Source organism: Rhododendron vialii, chromosome 4a, assembly GCF_030253575.1.
Source record: "Rhododendron vialii isolate Sample 1 chromosome 4a, ASM3025357v1".
Taxonomy (NCBI): domain Eukaryota; kingdom Viridiplantae; phylum Streptophyta; class Magnoliopsida; order Ericales; family Ericaceae; genus Rhododendron; species Rhododendron vialii.
The window spans coordinates 33,547,695-33,570,858 of record NC_080560.1 but is presented as its reverse complement, the minus strand read 5'-3'; the positions used below and the strand labels follow the sequence as shown (position 1 = coordinate 33,570,858).

General features: G+C 38.6%; 1 protein-coding gene across 5 annotated transcripts; it reads right to left on the bottom strand.

Annotated features, from left to right (window-relative positions):
• Window positions 1-3,172: 3,172 nt before the first annotated feature.
• On the bottom strand, window positions 3,173-12,706 carry LOC131324812 (acetyl-coenzyme A carboxylase carboxyl transferase subunit alpha, chloroplastic-like). 5 transcript variants are annotated; one of them, XM_058356945.1, is made up of 12 exons: window positions 12,337-12,706; window positions 10,543-10,955; window positions 10,384-10,458; window positions 8,045-8,155; window positions 7,763-7,923; window positions 7,311-7,425; window positions 7,068-7,222; window positions 5,903-5,954; window positions 5,756-5,824; window positions 5,307-5,384; window positions 3,895-5,226; window positions 3,173-3,568 (listed from the first exon to the last, which is right to left on the bottom strand). In XM_058356945.1, exons 2-11 carry the CDS (start codon window positions 10,888-10,890, stop codon window positions 3,913-3,915), a joined length of 2,478 nt encoding a protein of 825 aa, XP_058212928.1. In that variant the 5' UTR covers window positions 10,891-10,955; window positions 12,337-12,706; the 3' UTR covers window positions 3,173-3,568; window positions 3,895-3,912. The 5 variants fall into 5 exon arrangements, with proteins under 5 accessions (XP_058212928.1, XP_058212926.1, XP_058212924.1 ...); XM_058356943.1 differs by having other exon boundaries at window positions 3,173-3,558; window positions 10,543-10,967; window positions 12,337-12,589; XM_058356941.1 differs by having other exon boundaries at window positions 3,173-3,558; window positions 12,337-12,587.
• Between the last annotated feature and the right edge of the window lie 10,458 nt (window positions 12,707-23,164).

The following is a 23,164-nucleotide window of genomic DNA, read 5'->3' as shown; positions in this document are numbered from 1 at the left end:
AATGAAGCAGCTAACAAAAAAAATTTCAGGAAGATTTTGGGTCTTATTTGCCAAGATCTCAAACTGTTCTTGGTAAGCTCTCACAGTGCTGGTCTGCCGTAATTTGGTTAAGTCCCCCATTGCGTCTTCATACGAGTTAGGACCAAATCTTGATAACAAACCTTGTGTAAACAATTCCCAAGTAATATAATGATGGCATTTTTGAAACCATTGAAACCACTGGAGTGAGGAATCCTCTAAATGCAAGGATGCCAGTTTGACTCTATCTAGATTATCAACAGCATTGTACTCAAAATATCGTTCACATTTATAGAGCCACCCGTGTGGATTGTTGCCATAGAAACGAGGAAATTCAATCTTTGCATGTCTCTGATTAAAGGTAAATGGCGCATGGGTTTGATGTTCTGACCTTAGGGGATGATCCCCAAGAGCTTGAAACCCTAACTGAGAAAATCCTGATGGTTCTTGACGATCCGTGCGAAATCCGCCATTTGGTTCTTGACGATCCATGCGAAATCCTCCATTCGGGTTCTGATGCGACTTCCCGTAAACGTGGCCTGCCATCCGATCGTACTTCACGCTCATGGCCGCAATCAATTCTTTGATTTCCCCCAAATCGTTGAGGGAATTCTTGATTTCCCCAATGTCTGCGGCATTCTTCTCTTTTGCTTCCTTCAATGATCTCAGTGCCTCCTCAAATTTTTGAACTTCCGCTGCTCTAGTTCCGTCGGCCATGGTGGACACAGAGAAAAGTCAGGCCAAGAACCGTACTGCTCTGATACCAATGTAATGGCTAGGGAAGAAAAACAGAAAATGTAGAGAGAAAAGACTCAGTCTTGTATTATTCTTCTCGAAAATTACACACGTCTGAATATGGGGACTCCCCATTATTTATATCCACTCCCTTACATTTCCCTCCACTCACTCCAAACTAACTTCTCAACTATCTCCCTAAAATCATGGAAACACAGAATTACCATTCTATCCCTAATCACTAGCCTGGACGTAACAGAGAGGGTGACTGATGGAGGAAGAGCGAACAGGCGGCGCGATGGGGATCGATGACTGGGTTGGGTGAGGAGGCGCGGCGGTGAACGTTGACGGGGCTGGGCGAGGCAGAGATGGTGCAGCAGGCGGAGTGTGGCAGCGAGCTGGAGGAGCCGGTAGCAAACGGATCTGGGGAAGGTGATGAAGGCGTCGGAGGGTGAGGTGATGTTGGTGGTTCGGCAGCATCTGGTGGAGGCGACAGAAGCGGCGGTGGAACTGGGTTAGGTGGAGGAGCTTGTGGGTTCGGTGGGGGAAAACATCTCAAAACAAGAGGGAAAAGAGAGGAAAACCTAAAAAATAGGGCGAGAAATCCTCACTGAGAATCTCAGCCCCCCGACCCCGACCCCGACCCCGACCCCGACCCCGCTCCGCTTGCCGCCCCTGAAACCCTAAGCAAGAGAGGTTCTAGAGAGAGAAGAGAACGAGAGGAAAAAGGGGACTTAATCAGCACATCAATTTTTTCTTCCTCCAGCTGTTCAGACCCACCTCGCGTCAAACCCTGCCCACATAAGCCTTGTTTTAAGTGATCTTTCCAAAATACCCCTGCTCTCATCTTCACCCCAGTTCCCCTTAACGAACTCGCTGATTTCCCCAAAACAACGAAGTACTTCTCGTCGATCTCCGACAACCGCGAGTACTGCCCGTCATCGTCGTGATTTAGCCCTGAGGAGACTTCGTAGTTCTCGATCCCAATTTCAGCAGTTACAGTGTTTGCCTGAGCGATGCCGCAATATTCGTCGATGGCGGACATGAGTACATCACCAACTTCCACTTCTACGTTGTTCCGAACAGGTTGCTTACAGCGAGAGATTTGGAGCGGTTGCCCGGTCGGGATAGTGTTGCCTTCCTCTCTGGACGACTCGATCTTGAGTCCAATCGACACGACGTTCTCCTCTCCCCGCGTCCGCCGGGGTCGACATGACGTCACCGGGGACGCCACCCCAACTCCGCCGCAAAAATGTGATTGAGATTTTTGAGGAATTACAAGACTGAGGGGAAGTAACGAAGGCCATTCATTTTGTGGTCGAGGTTGAGGGACAGAGTCTTGATCTTGATGCGCACAACTTGTTTGATTAATGTACTGACTTGTATACGAAGATGGTTAGGAACTTAGGTATGTAAGAATTTAGCTCCAATTTGGCTGCCTTATTTATTTAATTATCACAATTGATTATGAATTTTGAGAGATTAACAGATCAAGAAATATGACATTGAACGGATGAACGAAGGTATTAATGAATTGTTAATTTGGGAGTGTGAATTGTATGTGATTCACACCAAGAATTCACACTCCCGATAATTTAAGAATTCACACTTTCAAGAATTCATTGTTGATTTGTGGGGTGTGAAATCTTGCAAATGAGTGTGAATTTCTGTAAAGAGATATAAATTCTGAAATGATATGTGAATTCTGCAAATAAGTGTGAATTCTGAAGAAAAAAAAAGTGTGAATTTTGAAAGGAGTGTGAATTTTGCACATAAGTATGAATTCTGAAAAGATGTGTGACTTCTGGAGGTATAAATAGTTGCAAGGGCAAAATAGTAAGAGTATCTTTAAAGAGTCAGGATGGAATAACACTACAAAAAATGGTTTGAATGGAAAAGCTGACAAAAAATGGGACCGGCCAGGAATTTCCCCTTTGGTGGGGTTGGGTTTTTTGGTTTACTATAAAACCGAATCAATTTGGACCACGCTCACCCCTACTTCCAGAGAACAAGCTAGAATGACTCCTAAGTCCTAAGTCACCCTCAAGAGTCGACTTCGGGTTGGTGCTGTGTAGTGAGGTGCACAGCTCTGTGTTGCGCACCTTTGAGCCGTCGGGTCGTGCATTCAGACAGCTCATATCTCATTTTGGCAACCAACGATTGATGCCGAGATGAGATCCGAGCCGACATCCAACCAACAATTGATGCCAAGATGAAATCTGAGCCGTCGGATGTTGCCGTTGGATGGACGATTCGATGGCTTGGAGGTACACAGCATTGTGTTGCGCACACTACTGCCCAACACCATCCCCCATTTCCTCAAGAGTGGCTTTCAAAACCAACTGGTTAAAAAAAAAAAAAAAAACCCTCTCTGGATTTCCTCTCCATTTATTGATTGGATCCACATAAAATCAAGTACTTGGAGAAACATACTCATTAATGTCATTCACGAAATACACAAATAAAATTTAACAACGGGAATATCAGGTCCGATTTCCAGTCCTCCTGATACCAGAAAACGTGTTTTCAGGAAGCCTTTGCGCTCACACAATTTATTCTAGTTCTATGTCTACCAGTAATGGGAGAAAGACAATCTCCCCAATCAAATAAAAAGGCAAATTGTCTCTTCAAGGAAAAAAAAATGAAACCAAAGGCCGGAAATGGGAAAAACTGAGTCAAATCTGGAAGATCCGAGTTTCAATATAAGCAGTACTCTCGCTTGTTCCTCCAACAGGTACAGAAGTCGAAATGGGTCTTTGTTCTGAAGCCGTTGAACAGACAGATCAATAAGTTTCAGTGCAGCACCTTCAAAAAACTAAAATACCATTAGTAAAAAACCTACATTGATAAACAGGGGGAGAAAAGGAAAAAATGCAGAAAAAGGCTAAACTTACAATATGTCCCTCCATTTTTTTCCCAATATAACCCTCGAATTTTAGGTTTTCATATTTCAGCTCTCTGGCTTTTGTGACTAATTCAATGCAGTCCACACCGCTCTAATGCTACTACGATTAAGCTAATTTTAGCGACTAAGCTACAACTGAGAGTTTGAATAAGAAGAAAAGGAGGAGAGAAAAAATGCAAAAATTCCTTGAGAAACATGTTATGCATTGAAGAAAAAACGGACAAAAGACATCGCACCTATAACCGGTAGTGGTTTTATATCTGCTTCTCTCCAGATGATTCATTGACCCCCGAAATCTCCTCCATCAGCTTCTTGTACCCTGAGGAATTCAATGCCTCTTCTGTACCCTGGCTTGGTTTTCGTTTCGCAACCAGAATTTCACTTAAAGTTCCAAGATTGGGAAGCATTCCCACCATTTCTACTACCTTCTGCTCCGACCGCTCTGCCACCAGCTTCTTGTACTTCTCCGAGGACTTCAATGCCTCGTCAATACCCTGCTTTATCTCTAGTTGCAAAACCCCTATCTTTTTTCGCGTTTCCAAATTGGGATGCTTTCCTGCCTTTTTTACCACCAGGTCCAACCGCTCCATCTTGGCCGTCACATCTGGTGAATTATTGATAGCATGTTCTATTTCACGGTTAATTGCTATATTGCGTGCCCTGAATTCTGACAAGGGAAGCGAATGATTAATATGCAAGCCCGAAGATGCACCACCACCAACCAATTCACTTTTCACTTCTTCCTTAAGCTGCAAAAGCTTATCTTTCAGATCCTGGGTTAAATCTTCCAACGAGGATGCCCCTGAGTTTTCAATTTCCTTTCTCAGGGCCTCAACCTTCTTCTCGGTTTCAGGCTGATCAAAAACATCCTTGAATTCATAATTGGTATCTTCAACCTGGTCAATTTCCTTTTTCAGAGCCTCAATCTTCTTATTGATTTCAGACTGATCTAAAACATCCTCAAATTCCTCATTGACTTCACCATTGATATCAGCCAGGTCTATAAAATCAGCATATTCTCTATTGACTCCGTCATCCTCAGACTCCTCAAAAAATTCCTCATCGACTTCCTCATCCTCGGATGCCTCATCGACTCCCTCATCCTCAGACTCCTCAAAAAACTCCTCATCGACATTGTCATCCTCGGATTCCTCATTGACTACCTCATTCTCAGATTCCACATCCTTACATTTTACATCGGCTTCTTGTTCTAATTTGCTTTCTTTCTTGCTATTCTCAGACATGATTTTCTCATCCTTGGATTCCTCACTGACTCCCCCATTCTCGGATTCCTGACCCTTAGATTTCACATCGACTTCTTGTTCTAATTTGCATCCTTTTTTGTTATTCTCAGACAGGTTCACGGCTTCAGATTTTTCATTCGACATTGATGACTCCTTTGGATCCAAAATTCGCTTTTTAAAGTGGAACCCCTCCTTTGCCTCTCGCTTTTTCATGTTGCGTTTCTTGTATGGATCTAACGGAACTCCATCTCGGACCCTACCCATTTGTCGGAATTTCGCCTGACGATGTTTTAGCAGCTCTTGTGTGTCCAACTTTGTAAGCTCCTATACAGCAAAAGATGAATTTTAGGATGTTGATCAAAACTTATAATTGTTGCCACGGGTATAATTGTCAATCCACTCACATCCATTGATATCAGGATCGCTTTTTTAATTTGTTGTGAGGTCCAATATGGATCATTATGAGCACCACCAAGTGGCTCCTGCAGGAAGTCCAAAAGTTGCATTAAGAAAGTACAAAACAAAAGACAGCTTGAAGTATAAAGGATTGAACCAGCAGATCCTCTGGAAGCCAAAAGTAGCAAAAGAGGAAGAGAAAATGTCACTAAGGCAAACAGCACAAATCTGACCACATGGCATCTGAAGAATCTAATTCTACGGAAAAGAAAATCATATAACTGTACAATTTCAACAAGTCATTACTTCCTGTACTTTTTGACAGGCACATCCCCATAAGTCGTATCTACTACGTGTGTATCAGTATCGCGATCGCCCATATTCACATGTATTTCATGTTGTCACAATTACGAGAAGCGTTTTGCGTTAGATGCATTATAGTGGAGAAGAACATTACACGTATAATTCCATCTGCAATTTTTAGCTTGCACAACTCACGTGCAGTGATCCTAAGCTTCCTTGCAGCCTGCACGGGACAGTTGCATTAATCAATATTTGTAGTCTACTTTCTTGGACAAACTAAATAGCGAATTTTGACACAAACCCTGGGAGCTTCTTTGGCAGTTTTCCACACAATTGCTGCACATGCTTCTGGACTGTACCATAGAAGAGGAAATGAAAAAAAAAAACAGCAAAAAAACAGTTCAGCATATGGACAAGTGAAAACAAATAGGAAATAATTGAGGAAAGCCATAAAGCCATGTCCCATTGGTGAAAAGGGAATTTACGAGGTATTAAATGGCCCTTAGCAGGCCAATGGGAGGAAATATGGAGAGCCGAAAAGAGCAGAATCTTATCACACTCCGCTCACAACCAAACAAAAGGAGTAGCTCTGATAGAAGTTAAAAGAATGTGAAAGACCATCGTCAGTAGGAAACTATTGCCTGCATCAGGGAATAAGCATCTGGCTCTTCGTTAACCAAACCTGGTAACAATCTTCAATCTCCTTGTCGGGATAAGACTCAAAACTTTTTGAAACCAATAAAAACAAAAGGATTTGACAAGATCTTTGCCAATACTATCTCATCAATCAGATTTCTAATTTGACAAGTATTATGGCATAAAATCAGAGCATGAAGAAAATTATGCATCCGTGATTGGCAAGCACATGTTAATCATGCTAAAACCATAAGCTTCTCTTTGTATAAAGTTATGCCGTGTCTGCAAGAGTTTGTTGATGATTGTACTCCCAAGAAACCATATCAGATGCCTAGGCTCCCTTCGACAAGCACCACAAGAACTTCCTAACTTCGATGACAAATAACTATCCCTTGAGCTGCATTTCCCCCATTTAATGGAAAACAAACCACTGAATACAGTTGTCATCTCTCTTTTAAAGACACAGATGAAGGCATCCAAACAAATACTCTACAAACATGGAATTGCCCAGTGCCAGAATAAGATAACAGCAGATGGAAGGCACATCTGAAAACTTGATAGTCAGAGACAAGTAAACTTAGTTCGATACAGGAGCCATTGCAGTCTTGATGTAATGTCTGATAATGGTTGGGTTACTTCAGAATCAGTTGAAAGGCCATTTTACTCCTCCTCAGAGCCATTACTATAAAGGCGAGAATTTCGAAGACTGGGATACACACTTCATGCATTCTAGACAATCTAGTAAGCATTAGGCGAAAACATAACAGGCACAAGTCCAACAATAATGTTGTGCAATTCAAAAGTTGCAACAGGAAACAATGTCAAATTACCTGGCAACATAGAAAACAGCATTTTCAAGCATTATCAATTTATTAGCACATCCAATGGCCAAAGCACCACCTGAACCACCTTCTCCAATGACAACGGAGATAATTGGTACCTTCAGACCGAACATAACCATCAAGTTATGTGCTATAGCTTCACCCTGCATCCAGGTAAGGTAAGCAGTAAGCACTTCGGTGGGCCGAAATCAAGAGAATTGCACAAGCTTGAAGATAAAATTACCAACATACTTGGTTTAGTGCCTCAGATTTGAGGTCAGCAAATGCCCCAGGAGTGTCAATAAGAGTAACAATGGGCCACCCATGGTGATCTGCCATATGCATAAAGCGCAGTGCCTTGCGGTAACTGTTGAAAACAAACTACTCAGCTATTGAAGGGTATTTATTCAGAAGTTCAGCTTATTAAATTATTAACTACAAACTCTGCAAATAGTAGTTCTTACTTTCTTTTGTCTTTTGCATGGTCAGTCCAGAGATAATGTCTTTACTTTTTCTTTTTTTTTTGGTACTTCAGAATTTAGAGCTAATGTCTTTACGGTTACAAAACTAAGATACAATTGTCATTTGTGATCTGGGGTATGCCCCTGGGCTGTTGTAGTAGTTCTGATGTTCTTACAAAAATATCCTTACCCAAAAAGAAAAACCAAGATCCAATTCAGAAATAAACCTTTCTAAATACATACCCATGGGGAGTAGGCATCCCAAAATTGCGGTGAACGCTCTCTTTTGTATTTCTGCCCTTTTGATGGGCAATGAACATGTAAGTTTTATCATCCATACGTCCAAGACCACAGACAATGGAAGGATCATCGTAACCGTGTCGATCTCCATGAAGCTCCAAGAACTGGACAAAAGAAATGTAGAACGTTATATGCAGAGGTCTTTCTTTTAGCAGTAAGGATGGTCAGTAATCGGTATTATGGAAATGAAAATTCGACAGGATAGAGAGAACCCGAGCACTATACCACGTTGTCCGTAATATTAAAGATGTGATCAAGAGAAGTTGGTCTGTGAGGATGCCGAGCTATGTATACTCTTTGGATGGGAGTCAAGCGCGTATATATAGCCTTCAGAACCTGAAAATATAATCGGGAAGACATAAATAGAGTTCATAAAATGAATGTACTCTGGAACACATTATCAAGTGGGAGTTCAAGATTTGATATCCCAAATATACCCCAGCAACAACAACAGCAAGTTCACGTGCGTATACAGAACCCTGTCTTACCAGTTGCCAGTTAGGATTAATATTCAAGTTTTAATTCCTTGTTATTTAGGAGCTCTCTTTTTTAACAGGATTTAGGGAGCCTTTACCTAGGTATCCATATAAATCTTGGAAGGTATGGAAAAGTTTTGAATTTCAGGCCTAAAAACTCATGATAAAATACGATAATTGTGAAATAAAATTTGGAAAAGTACGAAAAACATAAAATTTCATAGATATGTATGAATACTAATTTCGTATTTAAAATACCTAACTAGGGCAGGTTCCTTTTTGTTTTACTTCCATTTATCTGAACAGAGCTAGGACCTTCATTCGGGGAGGGGGAAAGAGGAAAATTTTATCTAGAAAAAAGCACTCATGTCATATATTGTTTAATTTTTGTATGCTACCCCTAGACTACTACTTCATTTCCGAGTTAAGAAATAAAGTAGACAAATCCCAAAGATTCTCAAGTTCTAGAGATTAATTTATTAACTATATCACAAATACAAATATGGTGAAATTCCGTGGAGACCCCCTCATCTATGACTGTTTCCCAGAGAGACCCCTTAAGGTTTAAAATAGCCCAAACAGACCACCCCGCCCCCCCTCCCCCATTTACTTGAAATGGAAAAATCGCTAACTTAGTTAACAGAATGATGGAAATGCCAATTCTACCCCTTAAAAATCACCCATACTGACCCCCTCACCTATGTTAATTAACCAATTTGAAACCCATGTTCCAAATTCCTCATCCCAATTTCAATTTTCCATTTTTAACCCCCAAACCTCTACACTCTTCAAACCCAACCCAAACTACCTGTACACTTCTACGCCTCCCTCAGCTTCACCGCCATCAGCTTTGCCCACTACGCCACCGTTACCAACAACAGCTTCTTCGTCTAGATCCCCATGTAAATAAGGACTCTTATCAGATTCAAGAGGGATACCGTTTTACTCTAAATTTGTGGCATGATGATTCCGATTTCTTTGAGCAGTGGCGGCTCATCCTCAAACTTGGAATCCGCCTGCTATTTCGCCAATAATCGTTGGCGAAGTGTGGAGTCCATGATTATTTGAAAGCCGCCGATAGTTGCCAGAGCTATGAAGCTCTATTGGATTCAAGATTGAGATTTTGAGGGTCTGACAACATAGCTCTACTGGATTCAAGATTGAGATTTTGAGGGTCTGACAAACAGCTCCCCCTCTCACTCTCGCTAAATTGCAATTCTCTCTCTCTCTCTCTCTCTCTCTCTGTGTATAACATTCGAACCCAGTCTCTCTCTCCCTCTCAATATCCTATGTGAAAGCACCCATCAAAGATGAAGAGAGGTATTGTGGTTTGGCGGGGAAGAGAGAGAGAGAGAGAGAGAGGGGACGAGGAGAAGAGGGCGTAGAGGGTTATGTTTGTAAGTAACGAATGACGGGTATTTTCGTCCAAACGATAACATTTGCCCTAGATATCCAATATTATTTAACGGACATTTAATAGAAGGGGTCTGATTGGGTAACATTTATAGATGAGCGGGTCTGCTTGAGTGATTTTAAATCTTATGGGGTTTCCTTGTAAAACAGTCATAGATAAGGAGGTCTTCATGGAATTTCACCTACTTGTATTTATACCACCTACCTCCACCCCTACCAAGGTTAAATGGTTCGGAATAACAAGACAAGGAAATACACATGAAAATCTTAATGCGAGTTTAAGAAGTCCTCTATTTTCTGATCTCCTCAATGGTTTACAAGGTTTCGAATCCCAATATGGATCTGAAGCACCCGACATCAATATAGTGTCCACGCAAGTGAACGCTCATGACTTTGCATGGTGAACATTTGATACAAATGTTAAAGAAATAGATGTCTTTAAAACATGAATGTCACTAGAACTGAAATTCAAGGACCAACATGAAAAATTATCATAGTACGATCCACTTACGAGAGGCAAGGCCTACCCAAACTTCTGATGAAAGCTTAGGATTAGCAAGTGGAAGTTCCATCGTTAATTAAATACACACACACACACACAAATAAGATTGGGTAAGTAAATTGATGCAACGAGTCCAATTTTCTAGATTGCTACAGCTTGCATGATTGACAAACCTGTTGGTACTTGTTCTCTAGTGCGACAATCAGATCACTCAAGTCCACACCAGTTTCATTCGCCCTCTTCTGCACCTGCAGCGACAAGAAGCATAACTTAGAAGCAGAATGTACATGTCCTCAGTTTAGTAACCTACAAAACTTGCTAAGAGGGAATACCTCGATCATCTTCTCGCGCAGAGCTACTAGAGGTTTCTCAAAATCCAAAATAACTGGCTTGGGCTTTACTTTTAGAGGCTTGAAAGGATGGATTGCTCTACATAGTTCGCCATCTGTCTTCGGATTCCGATCCTCACCATCCCAAGGGTAAGAATGCCTCTTCTTCCTCCTAAACAATTTGGCAGAGACCGTAAAAGCCTTCCTACTTATTCCAACCCGCGCCCTCCCTAGGGATTTCAAAGGCAAGCCAATAACACTATTATGGGAGCTTCGCAGAAGATCTGAAGCCGAAGTGCTAGAAGCGAAATTCCAAGTAAATGTTACAGGAGAATGAGACAGTGAAGTCATTCTCCAAATCCTCCACTGATTACACCAAACAGATCTTCAATTCAAAGGCTGAACAAAATATATCTCTGCAAGTACCACTGTTTCTCAGTGTAAGTAATTATGAGACGAAGAACTCTCCCATATATTTGGCATACAAATCAAGTGAGCACTGGAAAGGAACTCTCTCACTTAACATGTTCTTTTTCTTGCCAAACATGGTAAGATTTGGCAAGTGATTTGGCAAGAACTGACGGTAAACAAACTGGATTGATTTTACATTTCTAAAATCACCATAACACATTGTCAGATTAAAAAAAAACACCTTAATACAAATGAAGAAAAAGAAATGTCAAACATGTCCATACTTCTCATGTTTTTCTTTCTTGAGGAGCCAAACATGGGAGAAAACAAAGTCATTTTGTTTCTCTTCTTATCACACCCATTGGAGACAAAAATGTCTTTTCTTTTATCTACGTTCTGTACCTCCTACAGTCCACAAGGGACCGTAACATAAAGTTAACGTTGTTGAGAAATTAAAGGACACTAAAGAAATTTAAGTTTCAAAGCTCCAATTACGCCTAATTTAGACAATTACCATAAATTCCACCTTTTTTTTTCTTTTGATAACTCAAGTGTCCAGGCAAGTTTAGACGCACCTCGACTACTGTTGGGGGACAAATTCCACTGTCCACTAGCGGCCAACAGGGGCCCAATTAAATCCAGCTCAAAGCCCATAAGGACCGGCCCCAATGGAATTGATAGCACCTAGGAGGTTTCTAACGTGAACAAAAATTCCACTTCTTACACAAATAATCAAGATATACAATATGCTTTTCTTCAGTCCTCCACCACTTCTATCGGCAACCACACGAAAAATAAACCAACCTAGATGTGAACTTCGGTTGCAGAGAAAGTAAAGGACACTAAAGATATGGCAGTACCAAAGCTCCAATTTTTCCCTAACTCGGGCCAAACATTATCCCTCCGTCCCATTCTGTTTGCTTACTACGAAAAGTCTGTCGTCTTCACCTCCAACAAAAATATGCTTTATCCAAACTTTTTTGCACCGTTAAAAAATACTTGTGTATTTTGAAAGGTCAGAAGGGCACGGTCTTCGGTAGGAAGCAACCCAAAAGGGGACAGAGGAGTAATAATCTCGACTACCGACCGATATAAACGATAAAATCCAACTATCAAACACCATACAGAAAATGGACAGCAAAAGATAATAAAAGTCCTAAAAGAACGAATTGTTAAAACTTAAAGAAAGCACAAATCTCCACTTAAAAGCTAACATTCACGATAATCAATCAGCAGTTCAAACACAGACGGCAATAAATCGAGACAAGGAAACACATTCGTCACGCATCGAATTAAAGCTCGAGATCATTTCAAAAAACGCAACACAACACACACACATGCAACGAAGGTAAAATTCGCAAGGAGTAATTGGTCGTCGAGATTTACCGAGGGGCCGGGTGAGGTGCGATCACCGGAGAGAGGAGATCTGAGGAGCCAACCGAGCCATAGGAGAGAGAGAGAGAGAGAGAGAGAGAGAGAGAGAGAGTATTAGGAAGTGAGAGAGGAGGGGAGCATTGAGGAGATCGTCAAGAGGGGGTGCGTGTAGAGAGAGAGTGAGAGAGCAAGGGAATCGTCGATACTTCCTATGCGGAAGAGAGAGAGAGAGAGAGAGAGAGAGAGAGAGAGAGAGTGATAATGAGGCAGCATTTTCCGGTTAGACCGTTGAAAAGAGAAGTGGTTCGATCGGAGTTCACCTGCCCTGTTGAGTGAGGCATGGGTTCACTTCCTAAGTGGCTTGGGTGTTTAGGGGTGCGTTTCGGTATTGGGTTGGGGATTTGCCAAAGAATAAAATTTGAACCAATGCAAACGAAAATTTTGAACCAATGCCAACGAATCGGGCTGCTTGCGAGTGGCTTGGCACTCCGCTCATTATACACTTTTCTAGGCTCGAAAAAAAATCCGTCTCATTTTTTATAGGTCCGACTAGCAAATGAATCGGGCTCAGCTCGTTAAACCTCTGCTCGTGTACGGATGAGCTCGAGCTCAAGTTGTATGCTCAGATAGTGAACGAGTTGAGTTTGAACACTATTAAACTCGGATTGGCTCGGCTCCTTTTGCACCCAGAGATGGAGAGAGAAAAACCCCCAAGGTTGTGTCATTTTAATCACTAACAGACACTTATTTTACATAATCACTAAAGTAAAATAAAAGCAAATGGAGTGCCAAAGGAGTGACAGCTAAGTAGTAGGCGCCCTATACTTCTTGCACTAAGTGAGGGTTCAAACCATACCAGCAGCCCAGCTACATCCTCTTTTCCTAGATTAGTAGTAGAATAAGATCTGTCTTGTCAAATAATAATAATAATAACTAAATAAGTTTACCTATTTTGTACCTTTCTTATCTTATTTGTTTTTTTTTTAAGTAAACAAGCCGGTGAACCAAATAGACTGTGAATATTAATGTCTGAGGTGGATTTCTTTATTTTTTAGGAAGAAAAAATCCTACTAGTAATAATTAGGAGTCTCTTTCTGTTTCATGAAACAACATCTGAGCCCAACCTTAAATAGTAAACACACGGGTGCTTACAGGTAAAGGGGGCCTAGCCAATAAGAAGGGAAGGAGGTCATGTATTAGGCAGTCAAAGGTGTTTGCTGGGGGTTAGGTAGTTTCTAGGTAGCATTTATTCTCTCTCAATTTGTTTTTACCCCTTATTTTAAGCTAGTATAAACCATATCCCTATTAAAAAACATTTAGACTCCGTTTGTTTTGATGTAAAATGTTTTACAATGTAGAAAGTTTTCCATATAAAATGTTTTTTCAGAAAATAAATTTCAAAATTTTATTTTCCGGTGTTTGGTTAACACTTGAAAAATATTTTTCAAAAATAGACAGAATAGTGTAGAGCGGGCGGGGGGGGGGGCGCGGGGAGGGGGTTTGGGGCTTAAACGGTGGAGAAATATGAGAATATTGGAATTGAACGTAGGTAATGACCGACAATCGAGAAAATTGAGTAGTGAGAATTGCAGTAGAAAGCAGCGGGTTCATTTCGGAAAATAATTTACGGAAGATTTAAGAGTAAGTTATTTTTATCCAATTAATGAAAAACATTTTACATGTAAGTTATTTTTATCCGTAAATTGTTTGGGGGCTTAAACGGTGGAGAAATATGAGAATATTGGAATTGAACGTAGGTAATGACCGACAATCGAGAAAATTGAGTAGTGAGAATTGCAGCAGAAAGCAGCGGGTTCATTTCGGAAAATAATTTACGGAAGATTTAAGAGTAAGTTATTTTTATCCAATTAATGAAAAACGTTTTACATGTAAAATGTTTTCTTAATTTTTTACACAACCAAACACTAATAAATAGGTAAAACATTTTACGGAAAAATATTTTACACCAAAACAAATGGAGCCTTAGCTCAATGCTGCCTAGGTAACACAATTCCAATAATGGAAGGAGAGGCTGTTAGTTTTTGGGTCAAAGGCTCCTGTACAGCTTTGATTCTGTCCATTATGGTTTAGTTTTGGACCGTTGTTGGCCCATTTTGGATCAATTATGGCCCCGTTCAATTGCACGGAAAAGATAGAAAAGGACGAGAAAATTAATTTTCCTAAGATTTTCTATGTGTTCAGTTATCAGAAAAGTTGTAGGACTCACAGCCTCAACTTTTCCACTGGGAAACACTTTCCCACAAAATAGATCTTGCCAAAAGGAAGGAATTTTATTTTCCTGCAATATTTCTTGTCAACAGTACACATAAAAAAATAAAATTTATTTTCCCTATGTCCTAACAAAAATTTAAAATTCAATACATAACTAAACTTATGTTGGGCTGTCCTTCATGTCCTAACTCAATAAATTGGGCTTTTCTTCTATTTTAGGGATTAACATAGTAAGTGGGCCTTGTATTGTCTTGTTCAAGTAGGCTTTATTCAACAAACAAGGGAAGATGATGGCTCAGGACGTATTTTGATAATTAATATCCATAAAAAACAAGCTAAGAACATTTGTTAATATTGAAAATATCCTTGACGGATATTAATTATCAAAACACGTCATTGACCATCATTTTCCCAACAAACAAAGCACTAAATGAAACTATTTTCTCTTTACCTGATGTCATTTAAGGCTTCGAGATAATGCGCAGTGGAGACCCCAAGAGTTTGAGAGCCATGGGATCATTAATAAAACATCAACACTTTAACCAAAGTATATTGCCTCGTGCGCAAGTTGGAAAGTTGGAGCACAAGGAGGACATTGGCTTTTTCTTTTCTTTTCTTTTTTTCTTTTCCCAGTTGGATGTTCGGGTCAACTTGCGTGCAGCGCAACTAATTTCGTAACTTTGAAGTTAAACGACCGAGCAAACTCTCTAGTGACCCCAAGGTTTAAAATATGGATTATTGATTCGTCTTGACGAGAGGAATCAGAAAAGTTAAAATTTATTTTTGAACTTTATCTTAGATATTTTCAAAAATATTTGGGTAAAAATCATAATTTTTTACTTTTTTAATTCGTTTTGACAAGAAAAATCAATAATCTACAAAAGTTAGGCGCAAACTAATAAACTCGAATTTTTGTTTTTGAATAAGAACAAAACGCCTAAAAAAACCCAAAAAGCTTAGCAGAACTCAGCCTTAATAGCCATAATTCTTCTTGCATTTTTGCTTGCAATTAAATTATTAAGTTTGTATAATAATTCTTTCCTATATAACTGGTCCTTCATCACGCTAGACACAACTTTTTTGCAGGCCTATTACAAAAGGATATAAAAAAATAAAATAAAGTAAATAAAATTAAAGAAGAAGAAGAAGAAGAAGAAACGCAATGATATTTGAGAGTTTAAACTTTAAACTGGCCCGCCAAAATGAGATACCACTTATTTTATTTTTTTTGGATAAATCAGCTTTAAAAAAATGGAGGGATAACCGAATATACAGCTTACAAGGGGCTGTATATATCCTTAGAAAAAGGAAATTAGCAACAAGGATAAACGAACATTTTCTTGGACAGCAAAGTACCTAGCTAGGTGCTCAATATTAGCCATCATAGAGTACTAAAAACAATCAATGATACATTTCTGGAGTATATATTTATTATCCACTGACATTCTTGTTGACAATTAATTGCAGTTGATATATATACTCTATCGTTTTCACCACCTCCGCTAAAATTACTCATGACAAATCCAGAGAATGAAAGAGAGATAAAAGATAGATTTTTCGTAACGACATCCAACATCACCTCTGCTTGCCATTACATGGTCGACAACAGTTGCAAATGTTGACGACCTTGGTATCCAAAATATCATACATATCAATAATATTTTGTTAATATAAAATACACGTAATTTTTTTAGCAAAAATAACTTGCCATAACACGTCATCAAAAACAATCGGCATTGAATTTTAGAAAAATTATATTATTCTTAAATTGTCACCCAAATGTCTTAGTAACACCTGAACTTCACGATATTTTAATTAGACGCCTAAAGTTTGCTGGCAATTTAAAATTCAGCCCTCCGTCGTCAACATCTGTCAAGTTCCGTTTGAAGAATGATGAGATGGCTTCCTCATATGGAACTTATTTGTTTGGGGGCTTTAAGACCCCTGTGGATGGTCCTTCAATACATTTTCTTTATTGATCTCTCTCCACTCAAACCTCGTTCAAAACCCAAAACAAACAAGCCCGTGGTGTCTTCGAAAAACCATGTAGATTTTATTAATCATCTTAATTTTTTTTTGTTGGCAAAAAGAAGATTTTATTAATCTTTGAAGATGATAACAAAGATTAAAAGAATCACGGGCACAACACCGTCCCCCAGTTCTACGGACACATCAGCAAAAGCCACCCGGGAACCACACCTAATGGAAGGCAAAAAGATAACCAAAAATACCACAAGAAGCATGAAAGCCACAAAACAAGCCAACAGTCTAACACCAAAACTGTAACGCCCCGATTTCTCAAGGGATTTCGGAAACATTAACCCTAAAATACACTGAATTTTACAAACTATTAGGCCCTTATTTATCCTTATACAAAAATTATAATTTCAAAATAATACAAAAATCTATGTACATTTATTTAATAAAAGCAACTCCAGAGCGACTCTAGTTTTGACACGAAATTCCAAGCAATGTTGGCCCAGACTCCGTTTCAGGGGTCCCGCCTGTATCAACTGCTCCACTGTGGAATCCTGCACACTCTGGCAAATTGAACGCCGAAACAAACAATTTGCTAGGATACAAACGTATCCTAAGTGATAATTCACTAAGTAGAAATCCTAAAATCCAATACCACAATATGAAAATCAACAATATAATAATTCATAATGCACCGAAGGTACAAAATAATAACACATCGTCTTTTTTTTTACTATCCATCATCTTACATGTAATCTAAGGATTCTGTCCGCGAGATCCTTTCCTCCCACATCCACTAACTACAATCGTCTCATGGGTCCACCCTTTCTCTTGCTTATCCTGCACCAGGCTCTTAGGTGAGCTCACCTAAGTTATGTACCAAGCATGTTCTCACTTAAGACCATAACAGGAGGATCGAGTCATCCCATGACGTATCGTACATTAGGGTCGGACATCCACTACCCCACGCTAACTATAACCGTCTCATGGGACCCATTCTCTTCCTCAAAGAGAAACTTTCCATGACGTATCATACATTAACGTCTCACTAACTATAACCGTCTCATGAGACCCATTCTCTTCCTCGAAGAGAAACTTCCCATGACGTATCATACGTTAGCGTCTCACTAACTATAACCGTCTCATGGGACCCATTCTCTTCCTCGAAGAGAAACTTCCCATGACGTATCATACGTTAGCGTCTCACTAACTATAACCGTCTCATGGGACCCATTCTCTTTCTCGAAGAGAAACTTTCCATAACGTATCATACGTTAGTGTCACAACACCGGGCCCCTCAGGTAACCCATTTCAACACAGAGCCCCATAGGTTACCCTTGCCATCGCCATGGCTCAATTCACAATCCACACAGTACTCACACTTTCAACACTTTATCATTTTTCATTTACTTATCATCGTCTACATGATTCACTACTCGTAACCACCCCGGGAACCTATTTGTCCAATCTACAGCCACAACAAAATATCACATGGTTCAACATTTCAACTAAAAGTACTAACAATACATAACCATGCGATAAAATTAATCCTGTCATAGAATTAATCGTGCGAGTAACAAAATAATATTCAGTCAAACAATTAATTACTACACTTAAAATTAAGTCTATTTCTCTCATTCAGAAATTTTATAAAACATTTCTACTATTTAAACATTTTCTTTAACTCTCATATTATTTATAGATTTTACAAACTAATTTTTTATTGAAAAATACTTATTGCTAAATTTAGTATTTATTAACTATATTAAATATTAATATGAGATTTTTATAACAACAAAATTATGAGAGGCTATTCTAGTTAATATTTATTAGAGTTAAAGATTAACTAATATAAAATCTAAAATATTTCTTGTTTACAATCTAAATAATTTTTTACTAGTAAAATATTCTTGTGAATATTTCATAAACATTTATTTACCCCAATAATTTATTAAATACGTAAACGTCCACTCAAATACAAATTAATTAACAATGCATCATCAATAATAATTTCACAATCAAACACTTGTTGAACGATCATAAATTTTCACAGTGTATAACACTAATCATTCCAGCACAACCGGACTGAATTTTAATATAAACAGGATTAAAAATAAATTAACAATTTAACAGCAGATCATCATCTTCAATAAACTTTAAATCTAAGTCCTAACTCTATTAAAATGCAGATTAAAGTTTTGGGTTTCCGGAAAACTACCTCAAATGAGATTCTAAGTCCGGATAAGTGTTGTACGGTGTCCGTAGATCGCCGTGGTGGTTCTGAAATCTCGAGCATCCGGCGGCACTCCAACAGGGCCCGCAGCGGCGGTGTGCCCACGAAACTCACGGTGTACACACACCTACGGTCACAACTCTCTCTCTCTCTCTCTCTAGACTCAACAATAGAATTGAGAGTGAAATAATATACTGGTGTTCAATTTTCGAATTTATGTTGGTATGTATAATAAAAGAGAATAAGATAGCAAGAAGGTGAGAGGATAAGTGTAAAAGTGGTAGAATGAGGAATGAGAGTGATATTGATAACGATAAAAAGATAAGGGACAAGTGCCACATTTGGGGGGGGGGGGGGTTTCAATTCTAATGTATGTGGACGCATGTATATACATGGTGAGAATGTATCTGGACGCTTTTATGTATAGGATGAGAGAGAGAAGTGGAGAGTTAGTTTGAATAGAGTTCTGCTTAGGGTTTAGATAGGAAAGATAAGAGATGAATATGAATCACTGATTCCCTGTATATCTAAAGTTTAAATACATATCTTATTCAATAGTGCAAATAATATCAATTGTACACATAATAATATATTTTAATTATTCAATCTAATTAATTATTGAATTAGGAATTTAACAGTATAAATTTGTATTAAAAAAAATTGGGTCAAAAATCCGAATCGTTACAAAAACAGCCACAAACTAAAAGAAAACAACCCTAAAACCAAAAGACAAACCGAATAAATCATCTTTCAATTCAAAGCTTTGTTCATAATCATATTCATAACCCTAAAGACAAAATCTTGATTTGCCCCACGAAGGGACGTTACACACTACCCTGATTCTAAAGAGTTGACTTGAGATGAATGCTTGAGTGAGTGGGCTCCCATTATGATCTCAACTCAACTCCATTGAGAAATCATGGTTAGTTTCACACTTCTTTCTTCTTTTCGGTCAAAGGTTAGTTTCACACCTGTGATCTTAGTGGAAGTGTGATGTCCAAAGAAACTGGCTTCTTAGCAGACTGCACCGAACAGTTTGGGCATTTGTGGGCTCATGTCGGGACTACATTGATGATCACAGCGGCTTATTTTGAAGCTTGTTGAGTAGTTACTACTTCTTCCGTTTCATTTTTATTGTCTATTTTTTAATTGTTTATATGTTTCAATCTATAATATTTTTCATAATTTTGAAAACATTGTATTATTGAACTAATTGAGATCTATTAAATAATTCATAGTGCATATTTTTCAAGTTCCACTCTAAAAGATATATGCAAAAGATAAACAGAATAATGGATAATAAAAATGGGACGGAGGGAGTATTTAAAAAGTAATGTTGATTGAATTTTGATAAGGAAAATGCCAAAAATAGAGCATTCGATCGGCTGTTGTCAAGGTTGAAAAAGTGTATTAAAAAGTGTTTAAAAGTATGTGAAGTGACATTATTGAAATAAGTAAACAATATATTAGAAATTTTTTTTTTTTTTGCCTTTTTCTTACTAACTTATAGTAATATAACTGATAGCTGTGGGCTGTCAGGTGACTTGGGAGAGGCATGATATACAAAAGAAAAAAGTGGCTTGGAGAGGTGGAATTTAATTAATTTATAGTATATCATTTGTTTAACGGTAGGGAAATATATACTTATAATTCTGTTGTCAGTCTGTTGTCATAAGGGCCGTTTTGTTTGACGAATTTACAGTAAAAGGACATAATTGTTTTTTAGAATTAACAGAATTTTTGTAAAATATTAATTGATATAGTATTTTCCCCCACCAATTCCGTGTTGTTAAATGACCCCACTAGTAGATGACGAGATTGGTCTCTCAAATGATTAATCGAGGTGTATGTAATCTAGTCCGGACATTCTAATTTATACATAAAAAAATGTGGTGGTGGGTTTCCACTTTGTTTGAGATTGTTCACACATAACCCTCCAAATATTGGTGCATGTCTCTCAAAAGGCAGAAAAAGTAATAACATAAATCAACTAGGGCTAGTTTAACTGGCCAGAACTCTTGCATTTCATTAGAAGGTCAGGAGTTTGAATCTTTTCATATGCGTGCATGTGTTCTTACCTTAAAAGGGTTTTTTCTTTCTTTCTTTTGTTTATACCCTGTAATGAGCTTAATTTCTTGAATTGGATAAGTTATTGGGCTTGGTTATCTCGTGGACTTTCACAGTCAATTAAGTGTCCCGAATTTATACTTTATATTTCATACATAATGTAAACGATCTCTTCTATTGATTGAAAAAAAAACTACCCAAATCAACAAAGAAAAACTATAGCTTGATATGAGGCTGAGTTGAAATCAATCTTTTTCTGGGTCGACCTCCAATCATAAAAGTGTGTTGTTTAGGATTTGATATTAAGAACATATGGGTGTCTAATTTAAGTTACAACAAATGTTCTTAATTATTCAGATGTCCATTCATTACAATGGGGATGCTCAAAGACATGTAACTTAATGAGATCCCGGCCCATTTTTAAAGAAAAAAATAATGGTATTTAACGGGACCCGATTTTTGAATGCAAAATCTCGTGTTACAATTCTAAAGTCCCATGTCACCCAAGCATGGGCTTGGCCTAGTGTGTGTATATATATATAAACTCTTGGGCACTCTCTCCTTATAAGCCGATTTTTAAGGGTGATCAGTTCTACTCATGAGTTTCTATCATCTCATCTCCTCTCTCTCTCTCTCTCTTAAAACCCTAGCCGCCACAAATATCTTTCTTCCCCCTCCTAGGGGAGGGGAAGGTCATAGTACTTGTTTTAAACATAATCTTTTATAATTATGTCCTTGTTTTATTTTTCTCCCGTCTCTTTAATTTGGACGGGCACTCTCTTTCCCTGAAATTTTAGTTTGATTTCCTTTCGTGGTTTGGTTGTTCGGCTCCTGTTCTCTTAGGCTGTTTGGCGCAGGGCGCTTTGGAGAGGTTGAGGTTTTTTTTGGCTCAGGGATTTTTAGTCTGGTTGTGGGTTTTGGTTTGTGGTTGGTGTTTGAATTTTTGGAATTGGGTTTTTTTCTTTCCCTTCGGTTTAAGGTGTTTTGTTCGCTTGATTGGCGTCTTGCTTTTTTTTTTTTGTTTGGATTTTGGAGGGACGACATTTTTGCCGATGTGCCCTCGGTTTTTTCAATCTTTGTAAATATTTTTAACGATTATTAAATCTTTTTTGCTGATAAAAAGAAGAAGAAGAAGAGAGTCGGCGGCTTTGCCAACTTACGTGAACTCGGCCATGTGCGAGTCAGATTTATTAAGGATAGTTAAATGACACTAGTGGTTAGGATATAAATTAATAATGTTAAAAGATATAGAGCGCTTTACACGCTTCTAAAATTGTGTACAAGTTTTATGTTTTCAATACATTAATGATGCATATGGAGGTTAGCATTATACTCAAATTAATTTTTTTTTTCAATATATAAGTATTGTGTCCATCCAACGGTGTCATTTTTAGCCCATAAATGTTATTTAAATCATTTATTTTATTCGTCTTGTTCCTCTTCATCTATGCAAAAATAAGATTAGTAAGATATCATCATACTAACCGAATAATGAACGAAGATATTCTTGTTGAATTTTATTCTCAGAATTACAACTATCAATATTAATGAATTTTAATTTGTTTTCTAAAATCTCATTAAAGGATTGTCAAAAGGATACAATTTATGACCAACAATATATTCATATCACATTCGAGATGGCAAGTGTTAGGCCCGAATTGTGTAGGAGTAGGGCTGTAAACGAATCGAGCTCGAGCACGATAAAGCTTGACTCGAGTCTATTTTTTTTTTTTTTGCCAAAATGGTAACAAATTTTTATTGATAACAATGTGACCAACAGTTCATAAAGATGATTATCACGAACCCCAGTAACCAAGCGGGAGGGTCCGGCTTCCAAGTCTTCACACGAGAATTCCTCAGCCCAACTCGTACGAGTTTGTCAGCAGCCATGTTTTCCTATGGCCGAATAAATTGGAACTTGCAGACTATAAAAAAACCCTGCGTGCACACCTTCATTCTGATATCCTCCACAAACACCTCTACCTCTCCCGGACACTTCATCTTGTTGTTCAGAATCCTCGTAGCTACCGCGAATCTCCCTCAACGGTGATCGTACTCATCCCCAGGAACAATGCAAACTCCAACGCCGCTCTCCACACCCCTGCCTCTGCACAAAGAACTGACCCCGTCGAACCCAAGTTAACTGAACGCGCAGCCACAAATCTCCCCAATGAATTTGCCAATAATATCGAGATGCCTTGGAGTGAACGGTAATATAGTGATTCTGTGGACTGTACACAATTTTCATCAATCACAAGGAGACTAATGTACAAAATTATTCTCGGACCATCTGCCAATATTAATTTTTGAAGGACAAAAACCTTTCCTTGA